A 12,056-nucleotide genomic window follows, 5' to 3' on the forward strand; every position below is an offset into this window, starting at 1 on the left:
AAAAAAAAAAAAAAGAAGAAGAAGAAGTGTGGGCCTACCTTCTTTATTCTTCGGATGATTGAAAGATTTGCTTCCTGCATATACGTATTTGTTAATGATATAAATTTCCTTAAGTCTTTTTGAGTAGTAAACAGGAATTTTATGAGAAAAAAGTGTAAATATTAGTCTCTTTCTAACAAATGAAGGACAAAAAAGGGGAAAGGAAAGACTCTCATCAAAAAGAGCATTATTATAGACATAGGCACCACATACATTGAATCCTTTTCCACCCCTCGCCTAGCTTGCTCTAAGGTTTGGCATTTTAATTGGATTTAATGCATTTTGTTGCACAATAGAAACCAGAAGAAACATATTTCTCTGGTAAGATGTGGAAACTGCGAAGGACTGCTTTTGGTAATCAAGGTTATATTCTAGTTAATTGATATATTCTTGTTTTTCATGAACTGCATATGTATGTCATTTTTTTGTGGGATTTGTTCTCCAATTGGCATGAGTTCCATTAGGACTCGATAGAACATTATGAAATTGATTTTTTTTTTTTTTTGGGGAATATTTTGAATTTTATTTTTTTATGATTGTTAAAGATAATTCATTCATTTTTTCAGTGGCATGTGGTTGCTCTCTGGAGGACTTGCAAGAATGCTTTTAATTGATTGTGAGCAGAATGAAGATTCCTGCCCATTGGCTATTTCAGGCATGTTCATTCTTGATTTCTCGCATTTCTAGAAGTGTTTTATAATGTTAATGCATGCCTAGATACTTATTTTGTTTTTGATTTGTACTTTTGTTAGTTGTGAAATTCATGGATGTCTGTTGATAAGATGCTTTTTTACCCCTCGCGCAAGGTTTAAAGTATCGGTATCGCATATCGTATTGATACCCATTGATACCGTTACGATATGGCGGATACGATACAATACGGACTGATAATTTAGACCTATCATCTAGTAACCCTTTTAAAGATACTTATATGATACACAATATGTACTGGGTACGCCCTTTTATAGAAACCACAATGGTGGGAACCTTGTGCATTGGGTACACCATTTTTTATAGTAAAAATTTCTATCCTATATGGCTTACTTACTTCCCTAGGCTGCGTCAGAGGTTGCCCCAAGCACATAGTCTATTATCTATTGTTTCCTTCCACTCCGGGTCTCCGGCACTTCCACTAACCAGCAGTTTTGGTATTATTGCAGTGCTTGACTTCACCATGCAGCTTGTGGAAACAGGAGCAGAGAGTGATATTGTATTGGGTCTAGTTGCTTTCTCACTTCAATATGTTTTGGTTAATCATGAGCATTGGAAATATAAGAAGAAGCATATCCGTTGGAAAGTGACACTGAAGGTGCAGTTTTGTGTTTTCTCCCTCTAGATATTCAATCCATTACTTATTTCTGTGTTGTTTTCGTTCTCTTTTGCACTGCATTTTGTTAAATTGAAAATATTTAACAGGGATGGAAGATGAAAATTATAATAAGGTACGTAATAACAATTAATAAGTTTTTAGCAATACAGGAGGATATTTCCTATATCTCTTTTTAATCATTAATTGGCCAAAATTTGCATGACTAAATATTATTGATTAGTTTGGAGGATGAGTGCTGAATTCTGGGAAACTTAGAAAACATCCTATAGATAAAAATGACTGGCGGAAATGAAGATTTTGACATGGCTGAGTGGCAAGACTAGGAGGGATAGAATTAGAAATAATCGAGGAATCTTGGGAGTTGCAGCAATAGCCAATAGGTGACAAGATTATGGAAGATTTATCGAGATTATTTTAGACATGTTAAATGAGGACCAGAAAATTCTCTAATGGATGGTGGTAAAGGGAAACGGAAGGGGAAGGCTAAAGGTTATCAAGGTTGAAGTGGTTAGGAAGGATATGGCTTTTGATAGAGTTGGATTTTCTTAGTGCTTAGCTAACATCTTTTTTGTCAGAATAAGGCTTTGTTGAATTCAATTAATTCGTAGTACAAGGTGTTATTTTTTGGACTTTGAGTTGACATGGAAAGTTTGGCATGGAGGCTCTGATGCAATCACGGGGTTCAAAAATCTTGTTTGGGTTTGCAAAGGGTCCATTTGGATAACAAATAGCTCAAATTTAAAAAATCAGTTCCAATCTCATAATTAGATGGGAATAAAACCCCCAACTCTTCCTCTATTTGAGAGAAAGTTCTTTCCTCCTGCTGGCCCTCCCGCAAAGAATTCTTCCTTTGTATAGAAAGTGGATTTGGATTGATATGACTTATGAAGGCCATATTATTTGTGACACTGTTCGGAAGCTTGCTTTTGGAGCCACGATCTCTTATATTTGGATGGAGCGTAACCTTCATGGACGGATTGCCAATTCTTGATCATACAAAAAGATTTGGAAGGCCATCTATTTTGATGTCACCTCCAAAATTGGTTGTCTTTGTCATAGGCATGTTCGTGATTCCCCTAGAAATAGGTTGATGATCTCTTCCTGGGGACTCTCCCCCTCCCCTGATGTATCCCCTCTCTTAGTTGGGGCTTTGGTGCCCCTTTTGTTTGCCTCCTTTGAGGTTTTGTTCCTTTTGCCCCCCTCTTTCCCCTTGTATATTCTTCTCCTCAGTAATAAAATTTTTAATCCACCGAAAGAAAAAAAAAACTCCTAACTCTACAAGAAGGGGAAACCAACGAGGAATAGATGGCTGGAGCTTTTTCCTCAGTGCACCAGCAGGGTTGAAACTACAATGGTAGATCGAAAATGAAGAGACATACTGATTGCACATCACCAATAACTTGGAGTGAGAAGGAAGAGATCAAATTGAGCCTTGCAATGACCAGACCTAGTTGCAGGTTTGGTGCTCAGAGAATAGGGAGTATTTGGCGGCTGGGAACCTAGGGTTCAGATCACCCTAGGTTGGGGATCTTATGCCCAGAATATGAGGAGGAAAGAAGAGGAGGTGAGAGAGAACAGTTCACAATCGTGAGGAACTGTTTGTGAGCCAGAACAGGAATTGGGGAAAGGAAAACAGAAAAGAAGAAGAAGAATAATGAAGGAAGAGAATAGTAAGTGGAGAGGGAATGGTACAATAGCCAGCAAGAGGCACTGCTGCATAGTGCAGAACAATAATGCGACAGAAGAAGAAGAAGCAATGGGGAGGAGAAGTTCAAATGGCCAGCACTCAAACAACTCAACACTCAACTCATTCATTCTCAATCTAGTTTATTATCAATAACGGGTTACATATATAGACCTACAAATAGAAATTGATTCCAACAAGGAAACTAAATCTCCTAATCAAAGGCAACTATTCTAGTAAATAAATTTTCAGTTACAAGATCTATGAAAGTAAAATACCCTAAATATCCTACTGAACCAAAACCTAAATTGGACCTGGTCCATCTCCGTCTGTATTCCCAGGCAGGTTTGGGCTGATCCATGGAGGTGTCACTATAGTAATTCCCTTGGTGTTGAGAAAATATCACCCCAAGTTTGTAGAAGGGCAGAAATAAAAGCAGTATAACGGGCTTGCTGCTCCTTGTCTTACCTGAACAGAATTCAAAGTATGAAGCTTTGATGTTGCATCCATGTCTTGAAATATGTGGGGAATAACAAACTCAATGTGCAAAACATCAATCATTGCAGTAGATTTTGTTGTTGCTTCCCCCATGATCATCTTGTCTCCCATTGCTCTGTCTTGTTGTTCCATATCAGAGTTGTTTTCCTCTTGTGCTGACCTTTTCGGATCTTTGGCCGACCGATACAGCGACCGATACTGATGCTTTAATCCTCCTTGTCTATGGTCTTTGATATCTTATCCACTGCAGGCCGTGTGATGAATTTTGTGGCTTTGCCATCAATGAACAAAATAGCAAGCGAACTGTAGGATTGAATACAAAGGAACCCATGGCCAAGTTAGCTCTGATACCAATTGATGTGATCTCAGAGTTTGAAAACGATGTTTGGGTTCGTTAATGGATCACCTGGGTAACAAATAACTCAAATTTAAAGAACCAATGGAAATCTCGTAATTAGGTGGGAGTTAAAACTCTAGGAAGTGGAAACTAACGAGGAATTTATGGCTGGAGCTCTCTCCTCAATGCACTGGCAGGGCTGAAACTAGAAGGGTAGATAAAGAATGAGGAGACCAACTGATTGCACATCATCGAAGACTTGGAGTGAGGAGGAAGAGATCAAATTGAGTGTTGCAATGGCTACCAAGTGGTTGTTGCAGGTTTGGTGCTCGCAGAATAGGGTGTGTTTGGCGAATAAAGCACAAAAAAAGGGTTTTCCAAGCTTCAATGTTGAAACCTATTGAAATCAGTCAAAATTTTGAACCATTTCGTTTGAAATTATGTATTTATACTATGGCCAAAGCAACATTTCTGCCGAAATATCGGCAAAATGAAACTTTGGACTGAAATATGATCGAGACCTCAAAATTTGGTGAAACTTGGAACCATGGTTCCAGCAACGAAAAAAGTATGCAGGTTATGCAGCCATAAATAGAAACCCAGGACCTGTAAGTTAATGAAGTTTGAAGATGAAGAAAATCCAATTGACCTGTAATTTCCTTCGTTACCATTTTGTTTCATGCTTCAACATGTTTTTTGTTGCTTTCGTTTTCCTGCTAATTTCTATTTCTTGATCAGTAGAGGGCGTATTTTTTCAAGGACTTGTGAAACATACATGTTTTTGCCTGGGTGCTAGTTTGATGCACTACATTTCATCATGTCTTTCATCATACCTGCATTTCTTGGTATGCCTTGGAATTGAACCATCTTATTGGTCTGTTCTGGTGTGGAAACTGCTAGTTTATATTTATCTAGAAAGTGCAAAGAATTCTTTTGGAGCCTCCAACTATCTGGAAAATGACATGCACGGATGCAGAAATAAATCATGGCAATTGTCATAAATCATAATCCTTGCAGTTGGTTCCTATTGTCTTAGGTGCTTGGAGTAATGAAGAAGTGCCTTGTAGCAATACCATGCTTAAAGAAACTTGGTACAGTAATCGGAGACATTCTGCTCTGTGATTCCTCCATTCACAGTGCACTTTGCCGGATTTTTTGTGTAACTGCCCAGACGTTAGAGGTGAGTCATGCTTCATTTAATGTCCTTTGCATTTCTTTTGATACTTTATTATATCATTTAATGGGTATCCAATCACCTAAGGATTTGGGATTAGAAACCAAGTGAGAATCTAGAACTTTAGATGAGGATTAATGGATCAAACTGTAGAGAATCAATAAGCAAATCTAAAATGATCAGATCTGGTTCAATCCTTGATTGAATGGTCTAGTATGGATGGTAGCTACCTTGTAAAATGTGATTCAAACCCAATGATCAGATCTTGAAATTTCAAGGAGTCAGCAAAATAGTAACCAGATTTAATCAGTAAAAGAAAATAACAACCAGTAGCCAAAATAACAAGGCTCAAAATGGAAACAAGGATTAGAATTGGAAACTAAAATGACTAGAAATAGCAAGTGAGTTCAATATTAGAAACTTGCTGAAATAGCCATAGGATGAGATACTGGTCTCAATGATTGACAGAAAACTGTTGGCAGAACTAGAGATCAATGGCCAGAAGCTGAACACTGTAACAGCGGTTAAATGTTAAATCAGATATGAAACTGAGAAGAAAGTGAACAGTATTTAGCTAGCAGATTAGCAAGTTAGAAGAGAAAAACAGAAACTGAGAACTGATATGTGCAGAAAAGGAGTAAACAGGGATCTAACCTTTATTGATTGGAGGAGGAGAAGATAGGAAGGTGAGGATATGAACTAGGCTTCTCACCTAGAACTTGACTGGCATCTTACCAGTCTAACATGGCACCCCACTAAGGTTGTAACTACATCTCACAGAAATAACAAAGCACATGGCTGAAGTAATATTAAAATTGTGGGTGTCTAGGCCCTTGCTCCTTTATTATAATTTTGAGGAAACTGACATAATAGGGATCTCCTATGCATGGGCTAAGGAATCCCTCACAACTGGTTTGAAACCTTTCAAAATAGAAAATCTTAAGGTAGAAGTCCTAAACTAAGAAAATAGAAATTACTACAGGTCTGGAATTTGTAGCAAGTATTCCATCCATCTAGAATCAATAGAATATAAGAAATACAACTTAAAAGGTGGACCCGCGATAGAACTAAAGGACTGAACCATGGGTTCAGTCTGGAACCAAAAACAAGTCGAAAACCTGGACCAAAGTTGGGCGGCACAGGAACATTCAGGTCTGGTTCTTCCTCCTGTGCATATAATTATGAGTAAACTTGGAATCTGCATCATCATGGTTCTATTCTTGTTGTATTTATTTGTTTATTTATCTGTTACTTAAATCCGGAAAAATTGTAACAGAGATTATATACCAACCGTCTTTATGAGCTTAAGGTGATTGAAGGGCTACAGCTTGCAGTCTCTTCTGCATTAGACGTTGTCTTTACCATGCTTGTTGATCTTTCAAAGGTGTGGTGTAACCCTCGCCCCTTTTTTTGTTTACTCTAATTATTTTATGCTGGATATAAATTAGTAATGAACTTTATTCTCTTTCTATAGCACTTGTCATGAATCATTGCGCTCTTCTTTGCATTTTTGGGCTTCTATATCTATATATATATATGCCTCTGATTATGCTGTTTTTTTTCTTCTTTTTTTATATGCAACAAGAAATTTTTATTGAGGAAATATGAAGGTCCAAAATCACATAGACTGACATTCCGCAATACTCAAGTGTAAGAGTATAGTTGCAACTGATACTAACAGCCAGAGAAAATCCTTAAAATACCACTACCCCTGTAATCTTAGGCAGTTTCCTGAGATCCACTCCGACCTTCCTACTCCTTCCTTAGCCAGCTCCTCTGCCACAGTATTTGCAGATCTCGGCTTCCAAACGATGAGCAGTTCAACTGAGAAGCCAAGAATTGGAGATGTTTAATAAAATGGCTGAATCTTCATGGCCATTCTGTCAAAAATCTTGCCCAATCTATGATGTTTGTTGATCATTCTCAACAATATGTTGTTGAACCCTTCACTTATTACTTGATCCAATCCCAAATTAAGAGAAATACAGTTCAGTTTCATGGAATTTCCTTCTACAAAAGGTCCAGAATATGCTTGGGAACTTCATTGTGTATGATCTATCCAGTATCCACCCCTATTCCAGATGGACCCAGATTGCCAAATTTCAGTTTTACCTTCTAAAAGGAGGTGGGTCCCAAAAGGCTGGCCTCCTTACTCTAGGGACGTTGGGGTTAACCATGTTTCCCGATCTTAAAAGAGAATGTGGAAGAAGCTCATCTGAAATGGGATCCATTATCGCCCAATAAGTATCTGATGAAGATAAGGGTTATGTATGTAATTGGCCACTTTAATGGGCCTTTGATCCCATGTGTTTTCTTCGTAATTGACCACTTTAATGGGCCTAAAAAATGAGTAGAAGGTAGGCGTACGGGATTAGGCTTCATTAGTTTAGTTAGTCTTCATTTTAAGTCGTTTAATAGGCTTTAAATTCCTTCATCTTGTGTGTTAAAACTAACTAAGGTCAGGGAATTTGAAGTCTTTAAACAACTTAAAATAAAGACTAACTAAACTAATGAAGCCTAATCCCATATGCCGACCTTTTACCCATATTTTAGGCCCATTAAAGTGGCCAATTACAAAGAAAACACATGGGAGCAAAGGCCCAACACATACATATACCAACCCAAAGTTTATTTCTAATAAAATAAAGCCCATTTATGTGAGTTATCTGCATCTGCAACCCCTTACTTTTACCTTTCCAATGACAACCCTTTCTAATGAGAACCCATCGTTTTCTTCCCAAATGCACCTGAAAACTGCCAATAATGTAGCTCTCCATAATATAGTTGTCATGGTGTCTAGGTGACCCAAGTTGTTGGAGGGGTCCTAGACGTCAAAGCGACTAAGCCTTGCCTAGGCGACCGAGGTGCCCATGCAGTAAAGGGCGCCTGGATGCTTAAGCACATCTTGACAACTATGCTCCATAAGAATCTTCCCCTAGCACCAAAAGGAGCCAAGTGCCAAAACGACATGAAGCCCAAAACATCGCAGGGGAAGGCCCAGTCTAGATGATAATACACAGAGTGGAGCCATGGCAAAGGGGCATATGAAGAAAAGGTGATCAACCAACTCCCCATTATCCTTACTTAAGGGACAAACAGAGGGAGATAGGCAGCGCCCACCTTTGCTCAACTGATATTTATTTATTTTTCCATAAAAAAATGTTTAGGTTTTTTAAGATAGCTGCTTAGGTATTTCTGAAGCTCACGTCTTATTCGTTAAAGAGAAAAAAGAACAGTACAACCATGAGCAGATTGAAGAGAGCTCTGACAGGCCTTGGAGGGCCGAACCCACGTATGTGGAAAAATATGGGGATGACTTGTGGCTGGGGGTGAAAGGCCAACCAAGATCGGTTATAGCTGGTTTTCCACGAAATCTATTTCAGTAGAGCATATGATGTTGATGGCTCGAGGTAGAGCACTCAATGGGCTAGGGTGGCCCCCATTTTGCTTTACCAACCCTAGGGAAACTCCGAATACAGTCCGCCATCGTTTGTACAAGACAGACTATTTGGATGTTTCCAAATTACCTTCTTGATGCATAACTATTGTTTATAACAGCAATAACAACAACAACAATAGCAAACTCAGCCTTATCCCAACTTAATGGGGACAACTACATGGATCCATAAACACAAAGTAGGGGAAAAAAGAAGTCTAAACAGAAAAGGGGGACTGAAGAAATGAAAAGATGACAGATGAAGAAAGAAGTCTAAACTATTGTTTATAATGGTCAGTAATGATGACCTTTATTTATGTGTTGTTCACTTGTCATGATTTATGCTGTTGTATCTGTTATTTTCGAGCTACAACTGCATCTGGTCACTTCCCTTTGCTCTCTAATAGGGCGAGTGCTAAAATACTTAATTTATTCATTATGCTCAAGGCTACTACATATTCTGGGCTCATTCCTTCTATTCAGAGTTGAAAATTATCACCCCTTTTGCTATTACAATAGGTTCCATTTTGTTATAATCTTTCTAAAACATTCTCTATAATCATAGGCATTTTCTTTCTCAATGTATTGATGTATCGTTTAGTTACTGATGATGGAAGCATTTTCAGGATACAATGTCTGGTTTGCCTGTCTTTCACCAAGCTCTGTTGTCGTCAACAACAAAACCCGTTACTGTGGTTACAGCGCTTGTATCCTTGATATCTTTTTTCCGCAATTCTGTAAGTACTGACTCCACGTGAAAATGAGAAGCCATTGATTTACAATCATAATTCCTCATTATCTTTCAATAGTTTTGTTCCCCCACCCCTTTCTCCTATTATCAGGATGTACAATTATGTTGGTTTGTTTGTTGGATGTTGGATACTAATTTTTTTATTTTTATTTTTATTTTTTGCGTGTCTTACTATATGTACATATATGTTCTGCTTGCTTTAATGATGTTGTATCGACTATTGGGATCAATGAAAGTATTTCATTATTTCTTAGCCATTCAAATTTCTCAGTTGAACAAGGTCCCATAAAACATATGGCATAAAATTTGTGAATTTTGTCATACTCTATTCTTTTGAAACCGAAGATGGTGCTTTTCTGGTTTTGATATGCATTAAAGGTTGCTTTTGATAAATAAGAAGGTTTACCTAGATAAGTAAAGATAAGAAGATAACAATGTGGGCTGCATGGTATTTCTTATCAAATTGATTTTTCTTTCTAAATACTTATATTGTTTAATATTTTATCTGCATATGTTGAGGCCGAGAGCTAATCCCAATATTGGGATTAGCATCAGCCACTGGACCTGATAGGGTCAGTTTGGTCCTATCGGGTCCCTATTTGCTGTTTTGCTGTTTAGGGGTTTATTATTTGTAATGGGGGGTGTTTTAGTCCTTTTACTCCTTGTTTTAAACCTATATATGCTAATGATGCCTGCCATCAGGCACATATTGGACTGATCACAGGCTGCTCTGTTTTTCTGGGCAGATTTCAGACTTGTCTTCTTTTCTTCTTCTTCTTTTCTTCTCTTCTAGTTCTCTTTGCTGTTTTTGCTGATTTGATTGCAGGAATCTAGGATTGTAACATGGTATCAGAGCTTCTGTAATCAAATCAGGGACTGAATCATCATTCTCTGCTGATCACAACCCTGCGCGACTTCTCTTTGGTGCGCAGCCACCTATTGCTGCCCATATCTTAATTTCTTGGCCTGATTGTAATGAGATAAACACAATCAGGTCGTTCTACCACTGCTACATGGATTCAGCTCTAGTTCTCTGGACTCGCTGAATCCGATATACAAATTCTGCAGAATTTTAATGGCTGCCGCCCCTATATGTGACTTGTTTTTGGCTGCTGCCCTATGTGTGAAGCTCTACTACTTCATGGTTTGATGTGCTGCTGTTCTACTGCCCATCTACATACCCTACTAGGCTTTTGAAGCCTTCTTTGCTGCTCCTATCAAAGTCGACATTCACCTACCAGCAACACCTATCAGCTGGAATTTTTTTTTCGGTTCTTTAGGTCTGATTGCTCTTTGGCTGCTGTTGTTCCGGTTTGGTTGGTGAGTTCTTCGTACTTAGTTGCTTTTGCAGTACACCGTTGTCCTTAATTCTTGCACTCATGGCTGAGACCTAGACTACTGCTACTCCTACTACTGCCTCCTCTGCATCGGACAATGTGAATGTTCAGATTACTTCTATCAAGCTTAAGGGAAGCTTGAATTACCTTCTTTGGGCTCAGTCAGTCAAAGTTTACCTAATGGCGAAGGATAAGCTTGATTACACTACCTCTGATCCTCCCAAAGACTCTGACACTGGTTATGCTCAATGGTAGAAAGAGAATGCATTAATCTTAATTTGGTTATGGAATAGTATGGAACTAGATGTGGTTGCCAATGTCATATTTCACTCTACTGCCAAGGGAGTATGGAATGATTTGAAGGAGACCTACTCTCTGGAAAAGAACATGACCCGGATTTATGATATTTATGAAAAACTGTTTCAGTTTCGCTAGTCGGACAAGCCCCTTTCAGAATATTACATTACTTTTAGAGGAATGGTTGAAGAACTAAATGTCTTCCAACCTTTGACCACTGACATTGACAAGTTGAAGGCTCAGCGTAACGAGTTCTTTGTCTCTAAATTCCTGGCTAGTTTGAACAATGACTTGAAGGCAGTGAAAGGTCACTTACTTGCAGGAGATACTGTGCCTACTCTGAATGATACTTACTCACGCCTGCAACGCATTACCTCCTCCACTAAACCTGATCAGTCTACTAAAGACAGTTCTGCCTTCCATGCCAACCGTGGACGTGGACGTGGTCGCGGTCGTGGGGGAGGACGTGGGTCGGCTGGTCGAGGATCTAGTGGACAGCCCTCTGATCGTTCAGCTCACCAGTGCACCTTTTGTGGAAAGCCCAACCATACTGTTGAGACTTGCTGGGCAAAACATGGTAAACCAGAGTGAGCAACACAATTAGTTAATCATGTAGTGTCTGATGATGGTATTGACCCAATGGCTCCAGTTGATCCTAAGCCAACACCTTCATCGGGAGATTCAGCTACCGGTTTGCGAGATGACATCAATCAGTTGCTCTGGCGCTTGCACACTCTTGAGGCATCCTCTAATACATCTAATGGTGCGTCTACATCCGCTGTTACTCTAGCTCACACAGGTACTTCAGCCCTTCTCACTATTAAATCTACTCCTTGGATTATTGATTCAGGTGCCTCTGCCCATATGATCGGTAAGTCATCACTTTTTCAGAAATTTTCTACTAATGTCAGTTCAAACTCTGTTATCCTTGCTAATGGCACTTCCACACCCGTCCTTGGACATGGTACTATTTCACCTACCCCATCCATTAATTTATCTTTTGTCCTCCATATCCCTCAATTTCCACTAAGTATTCTCTCTGTAAGTCAATTAACTTGTTCTTTAAATTGTTTAGTAACATTTTTTCCTTCCTACTGTGTCTTTCAGGATCTTCACACGAGGAAGACGATTGGTGGAGAGCGTGAAAAGGATGGATTATACTACCTCAACCAT

The 12,056-nt window shown here is 38.8% G+C and overlaps 1 protein-coding gene across 1 annotated transcript in view; it reads left to right on the plus strand.

Moving 5' to 3' along the window:
* Nucleotides 1–12,056, plus strand: part of LOC122074223 — a 93,336-nt gene that overhangs the window by 50,047 nt on the left and 31,233 nt on the right. Inside the window, exons 18-22 of the mRNA XM_042639072.1 lie at nucleotides 606–694; nucleotides 1,200–1,348; nucleotides 4,925–5,068; nucleotides 6,339–6,446; nucleotides 9,125–9,235. Of these exons, the coding sequence (XP_042495006.1) occupies nucleotides 606–694; nucleotides 1,200–1,348; nucleotides 4,925–5,068; nucleotides 6,339–6,446; nucleotides 9,125–9,235 (601 nt within the window). The remainder of the gene's footprint in view (nucleotides 1–605; nucleotides 695–1,199; nucleotides 1,349–4,924; nucleotides 5,069–6,338; nucleotides 6,447–9,124; nucleotides 9,236–12,056) is intronic.

Source organism: Macadamia integrifolia, chromosome 3 (assembly GCF_013358625.1).
Source record: "Macadamia integrifolia cultivar HAES 741 chromosome 3, SCU_Mint_v3, whole genome shotgun sequence".
In the NCBI taxonomy this organism is placed as follows: Eukaryota; Viridiplantae; Streptophyta; class Magnoliopsida; order Proteales; family Proteaceae; genus Macadamia; species Macadamia integrifolia.